Source organism: Pollachius pollachius (assembly GCF_949987615.1).
Source record: "Pollachius pollachius genome assembly, chromosome: 15".
In the NCBI taxonomy this organism is placed as follows: Eukaryota; Metazoa; Chordata; class Actinopteri; order Gadiformes; family Gadidae; genus Pollachius; species Pollachius pollachius.
This window is the reverse complement of record NC_136948.1, coordinates 20,454,570-20,473,483: the sequence shown is the minus strand read 5'-3', so window position 1 is coordinate 20,473,483 and position 18,914 is coordinate 20,454,570. Positions and strand designations below refer to the sequence as shown.

Below are 18,914 nucleotides of genomic sequence, written 5' to 3'. Positions count from 1 at the left end.
CGTGTACTCGTGTAATTCTGAATTAAAATACACATGGATAATTTCACAAGCAATGTTTATTACATCTTTCTTTTTACAATACAAATTCCATCATTGTATCCTCTGGCCCTTCAAAAGGCCGTTCTTCCAGTCACTGATTCAATATGTTTCACCACGGACGGCAGATAGCGCACAACATTTTCCTCTTGTTCCCCTCTATTACAAATTACCGTTTTATTAAGTCAGTCAAGTAATGGCTGAATTTAAAAGTAACAATGTGTTTCATTTTCATTCACATTCTAGCATAATTTAGTCCTCACTCAGTCTTTAACGGACCAGTGATACAATCCGATATCCAGAGGTCACATGATATTTACAATTGAGTAAAGATTATCTACAGAAAACTATATTCTCCTTTTTGTTCAGGGGAAACCAAGAGGACTGCCGCAGACATGGGCAGAATACAGCTTGCCATTCTTCTCCAATACAACCATACACCATATTCCCCTATACAAACGGTCGTCAGGAGGGATCTGACAAAGAATTAAGGTGGCGAGGCTGGTTGTTTCTGTTGATAATCAGTGTTTGTCTTTTGACCGTCAGCTCAAAAACAGACAGAGCGTGTATATGTGCTCACATGTTGTTCCTGCTGGGTAAGTCTCAAACAGGAAACGGAAAAACAGCCCGCAAAGGTCTACCCGACACCATCACCATGGCGACGGCAGACGGGAAACACCTGTTCACCGCAAACACCAGCAGCAAAGACAGAGGAAGGAGCGGAGATGAGAACATGTGAAGCAGGAAGGATGAGTAAATGTGAGATGAAGCAGGTTCATCATGTTGCTGCTCAGAACAATCATTAAGTGAAGACGTATCAAACCCAAAGAGGGAAGAGCTTCCATGATTCTTAGTCTCCTTTAAAATGTCGTACCAAACCTGAATGAAACACCCTTAAAGGAACAAGGAGGGGCAGCCCTTCAGAGGCTCAGAGGAGCTGGTTCGGCGAGGGAGCCTGCCCGCTCGGCGCTGGCGGTGTCTGTTCTGGGGGGCTGACCTGGGGGTCCATGGAGAAAGGAAGTGGAGGAGGAGGTAGATGGGCACTGGGGGCAGGGGGAAAGGGAGGGCGCACCCCAGGGAGATAGGGGGACGGCTGGTTAGGGAGGAGAGGAGGAGGAGGGCCGCCCGGGGGCAGCATCCGAGACGGCGGGAACATCGGCCCTGGGTGTGGAGGAGGGCGCCACACTGGGGGAGAGAGAGTAACAGAAGAGTTGGAGAAGGAGGGTTCTGTAATGCTCCTTACTAGCACCATATTTTTTTTAATATTCTTTTAAGACTAGTTTGTTTCTTCTTCATTAAAATTAGATGCACAACTACAATATCGCGCAAGTGCTGAGTCAGAGTCTGTTCCCTCCGTCAGACAGTGTCCCCACGCCGCAGAGAGGACAGGGCACAACGGAAGGTCTTGTTTTATATAATGTATCGTAATGGAAAGCGCTGTGTGCTGCACCAAGGTATTCAGCAGTGCTGGTAGTTACAAGGCTGCTTTGGGCCCCGGTGTGAGTGCCTGTACACGCCCGTATGCTGGGGCGGACCCTGAAGAGCAGAGCTGGGATGAACACACGAGCAAAGCCAAGACTCAATTAAAGCTGCAAGCAGCATTTTCGGGTGCCAAGCCTAAAGCCGACCAATAAGACCATTAAGACCCTAACAGACCATTAAGACCCTGAGGCAGACCATGAAGACCCTGTCAGACCATTAAGACTGTGACGCAGACCATTAAGACCCCAACAAAGAAAATTAAAACCTTTTTGTTTGCATACGGTTGACAACACTGGAATAGCATCAGCTTGGATCTGTTGATGGGCGAACAAAATTTCATGACCATACGTCAAAAGGCAGACGAGCTGATTCTTTAAAGTTTTCAATTGATTGCTTTAGCGCCCCCTATAGTCCTATTTTGATTAACTTTAGCCTGGTTAACCTTGACCTATGCTTCTTTAAATACACAAAGTTTGGTGATGATTGACTCAAGTAAACCCTGCCTTTAGTCACCTATCATTGATTGGGCTAATTTGGATGTTCAGCAGCCATTTTGTTACAGGTTCTGGGTTTCCTAGGCACATTTGCTCAACATGAGGAGAAAAAGGTCAGATAATATGTCCATCCAAAGTCTGCAAAGTCTGCAGCTATGTTAATTGATATAGCTCCCCCTATCGCCCGATCTGGGTACAATTTGGAGAGGATGCATTTTCAGTTAATTGTTTTACCGCTGTGAGATGAAGCAGGTTCATCATGTTGCTGCTCAGAACAATCATTAAGTGAAGACGTATGACGTATGGCCCGATATGGATACAATTCGGAGGGGTTAATCTTGACCCATGTGCCTTTGACACATGGGTCTTTGACTTAGTGTTTTTAACAAAGTTCAAAATAGTCGTAAATCTATCCAAATAAAGTCATAGGTTCTTGAGGCATATTTGTTCAGCATGAGGATATGGATGTCACAACAAAGTTTCATGACTCTAAGTCAAAGCGGTTATGAGATATGTTTGTACAAAATGTGTGCATTTTTGGACTGTTGCTATAGTGCCACCTTTGGGCCAATGAGTGTAATATTTACTCTCTGTTAATCTTGAGTCAGCCTCTACAGCTGTAGTAAGTTTCATAAAAAGCGTGCGAGCGGTTTAGGCTGTGTAAGTCAAACGTGGCGGAATAATAATAATAATAAAACTAACAATTACAATAGGTTCACACTTTGTGCTTGGCACCCTAATGTGTGAAGAAAGGGCCGATCCTTCACCATCCTGTATGTATCTTAAGGCCGGGTACACTCGGATACGCCCACAGTTAGTTTGCACGTTGTGATGATGATGATGGTGAAGAGGCTTAATATTTAAATCCTAATAAAAAAACGCTTGGACAGTGTCTTCCACTCTACTCACTCGGCATCCTGGGACCCCCATCCAGCCCCCTGGAAGGTGGGGGGTAGAAATCATGGGGCAGGGCCCCATGGGGGCCCCGGCGAGGGAAGGGAGGTCCGGGAGGGCCGGCGTCTCCCCCCATGCGGCCCTCGACCTCAGGCCTCAGCTCAGCAAGACGGGGCTGATCTGGGATCACCACAACATACTTTATTAATCTTTATTCTCATACTAAAGGACTAGGAATTCAATAAGCGTTACATTAAACATTAGTTAAGAAGACACACAAGTTCACTCTGAGAGGACAAATGCGTGCGCACAAAGCATGAGGCTGCAGCTTTGTGCTGTCTCTACGATGTCCAGAAGATACAGAGGGCAGCCGTCATGGATCACACAACAATGAGCTCCAGAGGCTTTGATCCACCCTGAACCACAGGGGAGGGCATCAGGAAGAATATTATCAAAGATCCCATATCATGCTATTTTAGGGTTAATAATTGCATTTGGGGGTACTACTAGAATAGGGTTACATGCCTGTATGCTAAAAATACCCCTTATTATTCTAACACTGTTTATTTCTGCAAAACCAATTTCAGCATCTTTCAAAAACGTTCTGATTTGTATCAAGTCGTTTAAAGGCCCGCCTCCCGAGTAGCCCAGTCTGCTGTGATTGGTTGAACGCTTTGCGCGTGTTTCGGCAAATCAACACCCCCAAGAAGTTGTAAACATTGCGGGTAGCCAGGAGGCGGGACTTCTGCACTTCAACACCCGCCACTGCATAGTCTGAGGTCACACTGCGGGGTCAAAGCGAGCTATTTCACGCATTTATTGAGCGGCGTTCTCGGTTTGCGCGAATACTCCCCCTGCCTCGGACTTTTCCAGTTTAGCAGACGTAAAACATGTATCAATACGTCATATAACAGTCTAAAGCAAAGGGAAAAGTCGAAACCGCATGACCCCTTACAAGATGTTTAATAAAACAACAATATTGAGCGAACCATAGTCCCAATATTAACCACTGCTTATCCAAACAGAACACTTTTAGTAACTGTGTCGTTTCCTTTCGTCTCCATCGCGAAAAAAAACAGAGATTAAGGTTGCGGGAGACTCACTGTCCTTGGGCATGGGGGGTCCCGGGGGTCCACGTGCAGCTGGGTGGCCCCTGGGGGGCCCTAGCATGGCCATGGGTCCGGGCGGTCCGGAGGGCAGGAGATGGGGCGGTGGGAGGCCCATGGGCATGGGTCTCCGGTACATGGGGGGCCCAGGATCTGGGAACATGTACCCTAAAGAAGAGAAGGAAGAGAGGAGGGGGGGGGTGTTGGAGGGAGAGAGAGATAAGGAGAAGGAAATCATTTCAATATCAACCCGTTTGTAATGGCTGAAAGCAAGGTCCCTCTCTCTATATACGCATATTACCATTTTAACACTGCCAAATATGGCCATTTTATGCCTGCCTTTTTCCCAGCATGGTCCATGCTCCGTGACAAGGGGGGACTATACCACCTCGGTTATACACTGGCAAGACAGTGAAATTGTAGGGCGTGCCCTGTACCCTACCCTACCCTACCGTACCCTACCGGCTTGGCACGCCCTGCAAAAAGAGCCAGGGAACCTAATAACACTGACTGCTTTGGTTTAAATGGGGTCATGTGTCTTATATCAACATATTCATCTCTGCCATTTCATCACTGTTACCGAAATAAGTCCCCAATTTAGAGAAAATAAATGGATGTCTTTGCCAATCTCCCCAGAACACTATTTGATGGTTGCGCTCTGCTGCGGTGGCAGGTGGCGTTCTGCTCCTGACGTCAGACTGCCTATACCCAGAGGTAGTCTGACCTCACGGCTGAGGGGCGCCAGTGGCACGGTGTTTGTTTCAGCTTAATATGGATGTGTGTGTGTGGATGTTTGGAGCTCTGTCAGGGCTGTGTGTGTGGAGCTCACTGGCTCTTTAAATACAAAATGATAAAAGTGAAGGTTTTAAAAACCTAACATTAATAGAAGGTGATACGCATCATAGTATCGCTGGATATCGCAAAACAAGTCCAAACCCTCTACACTGGCATTTGGTATGCTCGTACGCAGAATACAGGCGCACGGTTTGCATCAAAATGATATCCACCATTCTGGGTCGTACTGGCAATATTTTGACATGATCCATTGGGACAAAGGAAGCAGTGCATTGTGGGTGGAAGTGGAGCAGGTTGGATATTTTTTGAATGCTCTCCAACACACGCACCTGGAGGTCCGAGGTGCCCGGGAGGCGGGGGCGGGCCCCGGCGGTCCCTCTCCCATGTGGGAGAGTTGGAGCCGTCAGAATGCGGACCACCGCTCCTCTCCATCAGCTCCCTCCCACCACCAGGGGGCTCTAGTGGGACACGAGGCACTGGGTGCAGACAGAGGAGGCACCGGTTAAAAACAGAACAAGAAAGACACAGAGACAGAAGCAGCAAGAGAGACAGAGACAGAAACACAGAGAGACAGAAACACAGAGAGACAGAGACAGAAACACAGAGAGACAGAGACAGAGACAGAGACAGAGAGACCGACAGACAGAGATGCATTGTGGTTTTAAATAATGAAAATATTTAGCTGCTTTTTCCTTTCCGTCTTGTGAGTCGACCCGAAAGCGACTGTTGTCATCTGTCGTCAATTGTTGTGTTGCTTTTTGAAGTATAAATAAATGAATACATGTTGTCTTACTAATATAAATGCTTTTGAAATAAAAAAATATATAAATTCATTGAAAAAAAATGTTGATCAAATAAAATAAATATATTTCCCTGCTTTAAGTAGGTTAATTTAGGGGTTGGGATAAACAACGAAAAAGATGAAGGAAACCATGGTTACATTAAGTTCATGTACATCTCTGCAGAGGACATCTCTAAAACGCACAGCCCGGTAACGTCTTGAAGAGAGTACAGTACCAGCTGTGTAACTGTGTGAAAGTGTGTTAACCTCTGGGAGACAATCTGGAACAGGGTCCTTCCATCAGAGTGGGGGGAGACAGGAAGGGCCTGGTCTCTGAGGCAGGGCGACCCAGAGGCGAGGGGCCATAAGGGGATCGCTCACCTGGAGACACAGGGAGAGAGAGTAGAGGGACAGGGGTAAGGAGGAGACTGGGCTAGTGAGAGCTTTAGATGCATGTTCAGTGGTGCCGCGGAATGGTCCAAGGCTTGATCATTCAATGACATAAAAAAAACGCCATAATATCAACTTCAACATTATTTTGTAATGATGAAGTTGATATTATGGCAAAAGTTTGTAATTGCTTTGAAGTGAAACAAGCATTAATTAAAATGTTATTTGCAGAACAAACAAAATCCCAGTTTGCTATTTATTTAGGGCGTAACGTCAACAACCATTATCCGTACTGTCAGCAGATGGCGGAGGGCAGGTAGGTGCAATGGATACGTTTTAAAGAGAGTGCATCCACCTCCACATGTAGAGGCAGATGAAATCTGTTTATTATTTATTTTTTCCCAAATTCATTTTTTTCCGTTTTGTTTTTTCAGTAGAACAGTTGTTGGTTGAACACATAGGACCGGTGAGTTTATGCTCCTCCCTGTTGCAATGCTTCGCTAGAAACAAGCTGAACTTCTCGTCTTGACTCTTGCACTACAGTAGATCTGGTGTTTTAATGAGGCATGTTCTGTTAACACGGAGCTGTTCCTTGTTCTTCACATGGGCTTTAGTTCTTAAGTGGTCATCACACATATTTTTAATTGTCCAATCTATAGTAAGTTCACACAATTTGCTTGAAATGCAGTCAGAGACAGGTACATGTGTCTCATTAAATTCATGAGTTGTGCGGACAACAAGTATCATTATATTTTTAATATATTTTTTTATTAACTTTATGTTGAAAGTTTGTTGCTGATATTTTTTGTTAATGCCAGCCAATTTCCCAAAGTTCTTTAGAAAATTCTAGATGATTTATTATTCACATTATGGGAGGCCTAAATACGTATATTTTTGGCTGTGATAGAGTTGTGACTGAGGGACAGACATTTTATGCACTTTAGTTAAAGGCCTATTCCTAATATATCTGTTCATATTCTGTTCACTGCTTTTTCCAGTACTATAAAATTAGTTGAATTAAAGAGAGTGGCTAATTTGAATAAAACAAAAATTAGATAAACCTCACCTTCTCACATTAGTGGCTATAGCAAAAGCCGTAATGGCCTATCCAACATATCACGTGTGTGTGTGTGTGTGTGTGTGTGTGTGTGTGTGTGTGTGTGTGTGTGTGTGTGTGTGTGTGTGTGTGTGTGTGTGTGTGTGTGTGTGTGTGTGTGTGTGTGTGTGTGTGTGTCCACCTCTGAAAGGCAGTGGTCTAGCCAGGCTGTCCAAGGCATACGGGTCCTTGTCGATGCTGTCCAGTTTAAACTGCGTATCTGTCAGCCTGCACACAATCATACACAGAGTTCACCACACGTCAACTGAAGTGCATTTCCTTTTTGTTCCTCAGGGTTGGCCTGGCAACAGCGGCTCTCTCCGACATTCATTTGGTCAGAAAAGAGGCAAGAGAGTTTGGACAAGAATGGGGTATGTAAACTATGGGCTAGACAAAAAAAAGTTAGATGACATTCATACCAAAATGTCAGTGTTGCAACGGACAGGCTTAAAGCTAGGGTGGGTCATTTTTTTACTGTAATATTTGGCAAAACTGTCATAATAGCCAGTCAGCTATATGTAGGTGAAGTGCTCTGAGAATATCTGCCCATTACTTTGCTGTCCCCTGCCTCTGAGTGCCGCCCCCAAAAATTGCCACCGCTCATGTACACTTTGACCAATCAGAGCGAGGCTCTGATTCTCCATTCTTATTGGCTGTAGGACTGTCCGTTCACCTTGGCAACAACGTTGGTGCGTCCCTGCGTGAGCGTTCACGAGCCTAGCAGTCTGACAGTTTTGCACTACTACAGCGACAACAAATGAATAGCAATGTCTTCATCAACGGCCCCTAAATTTCCCATTCCCCGGATACCAACAACTTACACCGCTAAGACAGCGAAAAAAAGAGGAAAGACACTTGTTGAAAGGACAGCTACTGAAAGGGAGGCGGAGAGAGCTCGAGATAAAACCAGAGTAAACATTGGCGTGGCTTATGAGCGATGGAGAGAGTTACGTGACCTGAGAAATGTAAAATCGGACGCTGAGATGGCTACATTTCTTATAGACAGGTAAGGAATAGTGATATCTCTCCATTGTATATTGTGAAGAATATGTAAAGGGTCGGCTGGTATGGTTTTTTATTAGGCAAAGCCACGATAACCGTTACATTACGGTTCTGTAATGTAACCGTTTCAATACGGTTCCGTAGGATGTCTTGCATCGGCCCATGGTTCTTTTCCGGCCCGTTTTATGTGTTGGTTATGGTCACACTAACCTGTCGGAATAACACAGAGATTGTGCTCACACGTCGCCTAGGCCTCAACGCAACTGTGGATAATGTCCGAGTCACGTTTGTGTAAAAGCTACTTTGACACAACTGCCAAGATAAGCACAGCGAGGGAAGTGTAGCATATGATATTCCATGTATTGTTATAACGTTGTTGCAAGCTAGCAGCAGCCTTGCTAAGTTTCGCGATCGCTTTAAAGTGACGGTTTTCTTGTGTGTAATCTGGCTTTCTGTGTCATTTTAACAAATATATATATATTTTTTTTTTAATTCCGATAATGTTTTTCTTTACTGTCCAATCACTGTTGTGCTTGCTCAATATGTACTTATGTAGTTATCAGCACTAATGTTTAATTACCTCGGAATCTGACATGGTGTTTCGTCTTCCTATCAATGTAACTGAATTCACATGAACGCGCATAACTGACGTTCGGAGGGAGGAGCTTCAGCAGGCAGAGCATGGCAGGGAGGGACCAGAGAGAACACAACGCAATCTCAACGGCTGTTTTCTCCAAAATTACCCACCCTAGCTTTAAGAGAGAGAACGGCAATTGGCAAAAATAAAACATTCAATGAATAAATAAAAACAGAGGAATGAGGTCACAAAGGACAGAAATAAAAAAAGGCCTATTGACAGACATGATGAAAGACGGTGACATACTTCTGTCTGAGCAGAGTGTTCTCTCTCCTGATGTCGGCCAGGTCTCGCTCTGCGGAACGCGCTGCCAACTGAGAGAGAGACAAGGATCAGTGACTTGAACATGTTTATGTGTACTCTATCTTAAAGATCCTCCCTTAAAGAGCCAACAAAGAGGTAAAAACCAGATGTATTTGCCCTTTCTCTAACCCTTTCCCCCCAAAATACAATGGGAATGCTCAACGCCTCCACGCAGATGTTGGGACCTCTATAGGAGCAGCGGGGGACTGCAGGATCCAACAGAAAGTTCAGCTGTTGGGACATAGTATATATCGCTACGGTGTGTCCCACTTTTCATATACAACATCGCTCAATATATCGCCAATACCGGCAGTCCTAAAAAATACAGTATTTTACAAATACTGTATGGCTCATATTCCAGCTAAAAATCGTCTTTTTAAAATGTAAGCAACTGAGATTTTCTCTCAGTTGCTTACCATTTTAACTTCACAAATCTTGGAACAACATTCGTGAAGTTAAAATGGTAAGCTTCTGGTAAGTGTACGTATTTGTAAGGCAATGTTGATTGCAGACGATAAGACTGGTACTGACCCAGTTATTGTGAGCCTTCTTCTCATGAGAGGAGATCTGAGTCTGGTACGACTGCTTGGTCTTTTCCAGCTCTTCCTCCATGTTCTCAGCCTGCTGCCTGGGGGCCAAACAGTACTGGACGTTAAACTCAGGCCCAAGCACCTGCCTTCATCATCACGGTGCATGGGTGGTTGTGTGTATCTTCCTCAAAATGTTAAATGTCAGGAGGTGTTCACTTCATGATGTGTACAACAAAAGAAGAGCAAACACAAATTAGTATTTCTGAGGCTTAAATCCTAAAGGTTGTGGTATGTTAAACTTGATAAATGACTAAAACAATTCATCATTTGATCATCTGTAACAATCTTTTCTAAGTTTCAATCAATCTTGCTTTGGTGCCAAAGCCTGAGAGGCGGGTAGAAGAGGCCGCTACACAGTTTAACTACTTGGGCTCAGTGTCCAACAGGTGAGCCTGCCTGTCTTCACCTTGCCAATGCTGATGACATAATTTCCGAGGTGCCCTTAGGTTTGCCTAGGGTTGTTGTAGCTGAACTCTAGGGGGAAAGCCCAGCTAAAATATCCTCCCATTTCAAGCTTTTTTAGCCCAGTCTGCTGTGATTGGTCAGCACAAAGCGTTCGACCATTCGCAACAGAGAGGGCCTCTGTTGTGATTGGTCGAACGCTTTGCGTGTGTCAACAAATCCACACCCCCGAGAAGTTGTAAACATTGCGGGTAGCCGGGAGGCGCGACTTCTGCAATTCTGCTATGTCCACTGCAAGCTGTTTCACGCCTTATTGAGGGGCGTTCTCCGTGGGCATAAATACTCCCCCTGGCTCAGACCTAGATTTTTTTCGAGCTTAGCAGACGTAAAACACGTATACATACGTTATATTACAAAAAGCATAACATCACCCCTTTAAGACTTTGGCTCCCACAAATTGAATATAGCATATTCAAAAGAAGATTTTCTTTTACCTGTAGTTGTCTAGTTCCTCCATGGCCAAAGATATATTCTTATCTGCTTTGTTCAGCTTCTCCTCCTTCTGCAGGCGCTCCTTCTCTTCTACTGTTAACAGTCTGAAGACACACACACACATGAAACACCTCCCCTCTTGAAGCATGTACAGCTGTGGACATCAACTCCTGTCGTCAGTGGATATAGTATATAGTGTGTGTATATATGTATCATTCAAAAGTTGGGGTCACCCAGACAATTTCATGTTTTCCATGAAAACTCACACAACAGTTTTCAGCTGTGCTAACATAATTGCACAAGGGTTTTCTAATCATCAATCAACCTTTTAACGCGATTAGCTAAACAATGTACAACTAGAACACAGGAGTGATGGCTGATGGAAATGGGCCTCTATGCCGAGCTGTAGATCAGCCATTTCCAGCTAGAATAGTCATTTACCACACTAACAATGTATAGAGTCTCTAAATATTCTTTCATTTCGTTTCATTTAATGTTATCTTCATTGAAAAAAAACTGTGCTTTTCTTTAAAAATAAGGACATTTCTAAGTGACCCCAACCTTTTGAACGGTCATGTATATGGCCGTGTCTGAGTGTACCTGTGCAGCTTCAGCTCGTTCTCTTGGTACATCTCTGTCATGATCAGCAGTTTCTGCTGCAGCCGTTGGACCTGAGACAGCGTGTTCAGAAATGAGTCAACAAGGCACCGTGGAGGTCCACCATTGGAGATGTATCACACAGATAACACATTGAAGTAGCTCAGTGAGGTTCTAAGACTTATGAGCGATGAACAGCAGATACCAATTTGTACAATTGAAGTTGGTCAATAAGTTAGCTAAGCTTCTGAAGGTCCCACCTGCTCGGTGTAATGCTCCGCCTGTGTCTGCAGTGAGGTCCGCTCCTCTTCTAGCCCCTTGATGCCCTCTAAAGAGAGACAGACACCGTGATCAGGACAAATTCAACTCATTTGATGAGAACCATTGTTTGAGAAACTAACCATGTTTAAGCAGTCGACCGATTTATACATTGAGGGTCCCATTGGGATAGTGGGAAAGAGTTTTTAAATAATTGTGTGCAACTTTCCAATATGATCCATGCACTTAGATTTAGTTTATGATAGCTGCCCCCAATAACATGTTTGTATCACTTTTTCTACGTGGTCGAATGGCAGTAGCTGTTTACAGTAATCCCCCGGGGCACTGTGCCGCCGAGGTTGATGACGAGCATGTGGATGCTGCTGCCTGACAACCGACAATGATCTAAACCAGGCACCTCCAAATGGCGGACCGCGGCCCGTGTCCGGACCAAGTGACGGTCCTATCCGGACCCATGACCAATTTAAAATAATGCTATTTTTTTTTACAACGCATGATTATGTTAATAAAGACATTTCTCACTGAAGTACAAATTAAAAGGCAGAATAGACCGTAGTACAGCATAAAAACAGCAAAAAGTAATGATCTTCACAGAGCGAAGATCATGCACACACCGAACTCCCCCCCCCGTCAGTCAGTCACGGCAGGTGCGTAATAGCGTCACTCAAAAAATAGCCAATCAAATCGTTTGTTTACCGGAAGAGCGATTTGGAATGAGAAAATGGCTTGCTCGAAAATTAGGAAAGTTGACCACGAAAACAGACATTTTAAAGATGAATGGACTGACCAATACATGTTCATTCTCCCGCAAGGCAGTACTAAACCTTTGTTGTGTCTTCGACCTGTTTTATTTACTTGAAATGTTAAGATGCGTTACTTTGTCTTCATGGTTAAAAGTAAGCTATTTGGAAATTGAAAATAAATACATCTGAAATTATAAGGAAATATGCCGTGTTGATTGTATTTGACTAAAGTAGGCTATTAGGACGTGGTAGGTTAGAGGTTCGGCCCTTTCTTGGAAGGACTTTTTAGTAACTGGACCTTGTTCAATTTTAATTGAAGACCCCTGACCTAAACCATGCATCCGGGCACGGTGTGCACTAGAGGAGGCTACCAACACATCCATTGGAGTGCCTGGTGCCATGTTGGCCCTCTCGTTAAGTCGCAGGCAAAACCTTGGCTGCAAAGGGCTCCCCAGCCCAAAATGAACTCCACCATAAACTCATGTTTATGGTGGAGTTCATTGGTCATGTCCATGACATGACCAATTGGTGGCGTCTAACTAAATCTTATGACACTACTCTCAGTGTGTTAAACCGGTGGACCGACCCTTTAACCATCAACATTGGCCATGGTGAAACATTTCTATTGGAGTCGGACTCACGTTGAAGTTCTTCTTTAGCTTGGATTTCATCATTCAGCTTGGCAAACGTTCTGTCCTTATCTTCATCCATCGATTTGAGGTCTGCATTCAACTACACAAAGAAGAAAAACAAAATAAACAAAAAATATCTCATAGTTCCTTAGAATCCAAATATAATGTAGCAATAGCAATTTAATCCAATCTTGATTAATACCTTTGCAGCATAAATTAGCTTCTGGACTTTCTGAAGGTGCCTCTCCTTCTCATCCCCGTTGGACTCGTCTCTCTCTCCTTCGTCCTCCTGCTCCAGGTCAGAGTCCAACGCCTTCATGCTCAGCAGACGATCTGTCAGGTACTGGGGACGTGGGGGGGGTATGCAGCAGACAGGGGTGTAGTTTAGACTTGGCCCATCGGCCGTCGGCTGTAAATCCACTTAATCAGAGATTAAGAGATCCATTAGATTGTGGCCGTCGACTAAACAGGTAATTTTACTGTTTCCCTTGCAGGAACAATTGACTGAAGACTGATTCAAAGGGATACATGTGGTGGCACCGTTTATAAACTTTCAGACCGTTCAGACCATTCAAAAAATGAATAAAAGATAATCTTTGGTTTGTTGTGCTGCAGCCGAGGATAAACAATCCTTGGTATATAACTAAATAAAATCACAATGCCCAGGGACAGGGTCAGGCTCATTTAATTGGACCCATGAATAACATGGACAACCAATTGAGTCCAGATCTAAAAGTGGAGAAATACGCTCAGGCACCATATACCACGTAGGCCATATCTCTACACAACCATCAGAGCCTTAATCCCAGTGACAGGGTGGCCAGTACCTTGATGCGATGGTCCTTGGTGTCTACGTCCTGCTGCATCCCCGTGTGGGCGGCCTCACACCTCCTCATCTCGTCCTCCAGCTCACTCACACGCTCCACCCAGCCCTCCATCTGCTCACTCAACTACAAAGTTTGGGGAGCAAAAAGGGCAATCAGATCTCAGCATCATCATCATCATCATCATCATATTTTCCCACCAGGCGCAGTAGTGGTCTTAGGGTGCTCATGCTTGAACCTGTGATTCAGCAGTCACAGGAACTGTGTTCTCTTCATCAACATTATCCTGGCCTGCTGAACATCCATGTCCAGCAGCCTCTCTATCCCAGTGCAAATCATTCTTGGCGTCCTCAGGTCAAATATAACCTGTTTCTGTAGCTTGCTATTGTCCAGTCTACATGCATGACATACATATTTTAGATGTTGTAGGTAGCAGAAGTCACATATTGGGAGGGTATCAGTTATATAGTGCAACTGTTAGAGAACTTAAAACTCCAGTCCAGGTCATCTTTGACTTGTAATCTTGGGTCAATATGCTTTCTTCTGCCTCTCCGACTAGGAGCATTCTTTCGTTCAAAACCACCTCGTACCATCTCAGCGGTTAACAGTTGATATTTTCCCTGACTGGGATTTGATATACTGCAACTAGGATACCCTGTAGCAGAGTACGACCTACCTGCGTGTTGCTCTCTTGGAGCAGTATGTTCTCCTCTTCGGCTGAATCCAGGTTCCTCTGGAGACGCTCACTGTTCATGTTGTAGATCTTCAGAGTCGTCACAGCCTGAAGAAGAAACACACACACAGGAGTGGATAAGAGCAGACAGGGGTGGAGGCAGGGAAGAGGAGCTTGGACCGGCCATAAGAGGAGAAAAGTGTAATTGAGGGGGGGAGGCGAAGTATCTACCTCTTCTTCTTGGGCCTGGAGTTCCTTGGTTTCTTTTTCACTGGCTTTAATGCTTTCCTCCAGCTCGGCTATCTGGAGGAACGGTGGCATAAAACACGAGCGATGAACACTCTTCTATTGTCCAATATTAATTCATTAGGGCAATATTTGTTACACAGATGTCAAGGTAATAATGAATGAGTGATGTTCAAGTCTGCGTATTGTCCGGTCTGCGTGTGCGTGTCCCTACCTTTCTCTCTTGCTGTACCCGATGCTCTCCATGTATTTTCAGTTGCTCTTTCAGAACCTCCAAATCCCTCTCCAAGTCCTGATTTGAACTCTCCAATTGGCTGAACTGGAGCTGGAGGAGGGATAGAAATACAAAATGGGTATGAAAAGGGTCAGTGAAAGTTTAAACAATGACATATTTATAAAAATATAAGTATTTTTTCATGCCAATACAAATTCTTAAGATTGCTTGTTATAGCAAGAAGTAATGTACTACTGTCTCAACAGCAAGCTTTACTATTTTCATGGCAATGACAATGTCAAAGACAACATATCAACATATCGCAGAAAAATACAGTGAATTAAAAAAAACTTTGCAACTCTTTTTGTCTAACTAAGGCTTAATATTAGTAATGCCCTGACAGTCAACCCAGTGCCTAGCATAAATATGAGCTAAAAACATACATGTACATGAACATTAACGTGTCAATACACTAAATAAACCTACATTAAAGAGAAATGCACCTGCTGCTAGTAAATACGGTGATACAATAAACTTAGTTAAAAAAAAAAATAACAACAGCAGTCCAGTAGTTGCAGCATATCATCTGTTGAAGTGAAAAACAAGCTACAGTTTTTAAAACACTTGGTTAAGTTCAGACTAACCTCCAGCTGTTCTGCTTTTTCAGTTTGGGCCAAGACGCCGCTGTCCCTGAGCACAGCCTCCAACTCATCATACTGCAACACACACAGACACAGTAAGCCATTAAGGTAACAGTGTGTAAGATTGAGCCCCCACCAGTTAGAGGGCAGGAGACTTGCAGCATTAAAAAGACGTAATAACAGTGTTCTGTCCATTCTTATCTGGCTGTGCTACTGCATGACGAACACCCGTAGCCCGGCCGGCGTGAGTGTCGATTGTACGTTTCTTGTAAACCAAGAGAGGTACAGGCTCACCCACGTTTTGTATTTGTAGAACATATCAGCTACACGATGTGATCTTATGATAACATTATTGAAATCGATCAACATTGACGACAGATATGTCCAGATAATATTAAGCTACAAACTAGTGGACATGGGACACATTGAGCCTTAAGCTGTTGGTCCCCACCATGCCACAGTCAGCTCTATGCTTGTTCTCAGGGAATACTCATTTCCAATAGAATGTGACCATTTAGCATTTAAGGGATTTATGGGAAATAAGTGTTTTAGTCTTTGGCTCTGATTTGACTATTATATAAGGTGCAATCATGGATCACTTCCACTATGCTACTGGGGGAACTACTCTGCTACTCTGAGCCTGGGCCGGAAACCAAAACCTTTTCCACTCTTAAATGTTTTTGTCCGGACAAACAGGATGTTTTAGCACATTATTTGCTTACAGACCCCGGCCTCCAGCAACATGATTGGTATCAACAAATACAAAACCAAAGAGCAAAACATCCTGGTCAACCGATTTAAACAAGTCTTCTTTCAGACTTGGGATTATTCATCAAAAGTCTGATTTGTGAGACTATACAACATTATTTTACTACGACAAAGCCATTGATTATAGTGGATAGTCACATGTGAAAAGAGAACCATTATGCAGTAAATACCTCTGTCTGGACCTTGCTGACAGCTTCCAGGACTTTACACTTGTCATTCAGCAGTTCTGCTATGTGCATTGCCACACGCCTCTCTTTACCTGGGGGACAGTGCATCATAAAACACGTTCACAGACGGGCGCGCACACACACACACAAACTGAGTGATGGCAAAAGTGTTTTTGTAGTATGTAACTAAGGGCCGTTTCTACATCTTATAAGGATTAGAACAAGCTATAGGATGGATTTCTTCCAAATGACAACTGTCGTCACCCCTTTTTTTGTGTGTTTTCTGATGCGAGGTAAAAATTGGGTGATTCTGACCTCAACAAACTCCCAGAAGAAGGATAAATCAGATACAACAAAACCTTTTGCTCCCCCCTTTTCATAAACATACACTTCATCTTATATGCATGCAGCATTGACATTTGGCAAATAGCATAAGTGAAACCAAACCACAGGTTCACAAAGACTACAACTAAAATGGTCGGTCATTTATAGTGTGGAGACAAGGACTACGATGTCGACGTCAGTAACAGAAGATGACATACAAATGTTTGGAAACCTTATTTTTACAGTGTCTAAGTCTACAGTGCAGAGCAAACACAACAGACTAGTTAATTTGGCTGTCACGCACAGTCTCCGATATCAACTGTTACCGACAGTTGAGTGTGTTTTAATACTCTCAACGATATGTTTGACGTCATGTGTAACGATATGCATCGCCTCATGCAGTTCAAGTTACCTACCTCGATACATTCTGCTTTTGACCTGGGTAAGTTGAGAAATTACACATGACAAGTTAGCAAATTATACAATTGATTGGATGTGGATGTAAGAGATTATTGTGATAGGCACTAGAGTGCCATGTTGCCATAAACACATTGTTATATTGTTTGTTTGTAAGTTTGTTTGTTTGTGTGCATGCACTCACAGAATTACAAAATCGACAGCTGAACATCCATATAGTGACCAGCCCCACCAGGCTGGTGATGATGACTGGTTCCCATGGCACTCCATAAAGGTCAGGTCCAGGTCTGATGTCGTCGGGCAGCACTAACACCACCTGGGCGGGGATTGAACATTGGAAGCACCCTGTTGATTCATCCACACTTGACTGCTTGTGTTTGTGTAAATAGACAATTTGGCGACATATCATGAGGCTTGCTGCTTTTTTATACCTATTAACCAGTGCATAGTACATATCACATTGATAAGCCTCTTCTTCGGATGAAGTGGCTTAGTATAATAGAGAAACAGGGAGTAGTTGAGCTAAACAGATCTGTGCCATAGCATTTATATAGAAAACAAATGATCATACAAATAAGCCATAGCAAACCGTATTTGGGATGCACTGTATTATTGGTAGTTAAACCATTGTAAAGTAAAGTCTTTGATTGTATATGGGTTGGTTACACTAGATTCTGATACTGTCCCCAGCTGTCACTCGTATCCATTAAACAGAACCAATGACAAGCCTTCACAAACGTGTCCTGTGTCGTCCCTGGTGTAGAGCCTGGCTGCTAACAACCTAGATGTACATGTCTGGATCATATGCGACTAGGACCACCATCACAGCTCAAACTGTAAAGTATAAACAATGACAAGCCGCTCACTGCCAAGTTGTACGTGTACGTGTGAGCTAGCTTAGCTACAGCTAACCAAAAAGTGCCACATACATCCTTCACCCTCTCCACGGCGATGCTGTAGTAAACCTCCGCCGCGGACTGGAAGTCCGACTCTATGCCGGCCAGTTTGTCGCCAGTTGACAGATCCGCCATCTGTATATTATTTCATTTGAGTTTATATTTATATTATGTTCTGCCGGCACAGTTATAATAAGACTGCTCAGCTCAGCTGTCAACCCGAGCTAGCGGTAGTAACGATGCAGCGTTTCTAGGTTGGACGGGAAATCGGACCCAATCTGGCAACACAGTAACGACGCAGCACTGACTTCAAAACACCGGACCTCAAGAGTACTGTTTAATGCTGACTAAGAATAGGGGTGAATACAAAAGTATAAATAATCTGCGTGACGTATTTAGTAGCACACATTTTGTACACGTTTGAATAAATGAATGTTTTTATTTGGAAATATCACCTTAATTATTGACGCCCCCCCCCCCTTGTGATGAAATGGTTTAGTCCACGACGTCACCGATTATAGAAGGCAACACTGGTACACCAAAGCAGAAAGTGACACCCGTGCAAACAGGTGTGATCAAACAAGGAATATGATCTATATTCCTTCAACGTGTCAACCTCACTAACTGACCTTTAAGAATAGTTTACACTAAGGCTCTCGATGAAATGGGGACTGTTTGTCATACGTTACACCCACCAGCTTAACAAGCAAGCTCAAACCCAGCTGACTTAGTTTCTTTAGACATTAGTTCCATATCAAACTTACCACGTCTGATTCGTTTACATCCAAGTAAAAACAACAGCTTAATGGAGCTGATCTTAAGCACACCCACACACACACGTGGCCACACACACACACGCACGCACGCACGCACACACACACACACACAAACACACAGTTTAATGTCGTAAATTCACATGCCCCGATAACTTTCCAGCGGAGAATTTACTTGTGGACACTTTGTTATCAGTCTCTAAGTTAGAGCCCAAATATT

At 43.8% G+C, this 18,914-nt stretch overlaps 1 protein-coding gene across 1 annotated transcript; it reads right to left on the bottom strand.

Moving 5' to 3' along the window:
* Positions 1-38: 38 nt before the first annotated feature.
* Positions 39-18,154, bottom strand: mia2 (MIA SH3 domain ER export factor 2). The gene is made up of 22 exons (XM_079752669.1): positions 17,955-18,154; positions 17,210-17,341; positions 17,025-17,046; positions 16,288-16,376; positions 15,353-15,424; positions 14,709-14,819; positions 14,480-14,551; positions 14,252-14,356; positions 13,579-13,701; positions 12,954-13,094; positions 12,761-12,851; positions 11,358-11,425; positions 11,101-11,171; positions 10,503-10,604; positions 9,548-9,644; positions 8,960-9,027; positions 7,217-7,302; positions 5,856-5,969; positions 5,137-5,283; positions 4,010-4,180; positions 2,922-3,086; positions 39-1,221 (listed from the first exon to the last, which is right to left on the bottom strand). Exons 1-22 carry the CDS (start codon positions 18,054-18,056, stop codon positions 965-967), a joined length of 2,406 nt encoding a protein of 801 aa, XP_079608795.1. The 5' UTR covers positions 18,057-18,154; the 3' UTR covers positions 39-964.
* Positions 18,155-18,914: the final 760 nt, after the last annotated feature.

Excerpts from the sequence above, each read along its gene's own strand:
- mia2 (XM_079752669.1), bottom strand. The coding sequence starts at position 18,056 with ATGGCGGATCTGTCAACTGGCGACAAACTGGCCGGCATAGAGTCGGAC. Across the intron at positions 14,820-15,352 it reads AAAAAGCAGAACAGCTGGAG|CTCCAGTTCAGCCAATTGGA; the intron begins GTTAGTCTGAAC and ends TCCCTCCTCCAG. Across the intron at positions 10,605-11,100 it reads AACGAGCTGAAGCTGCACAG|ACTGTTAACAGTAGAAGAGA; the intron begins GTACACTCAGAC and ends GTGTGTCTTCAG.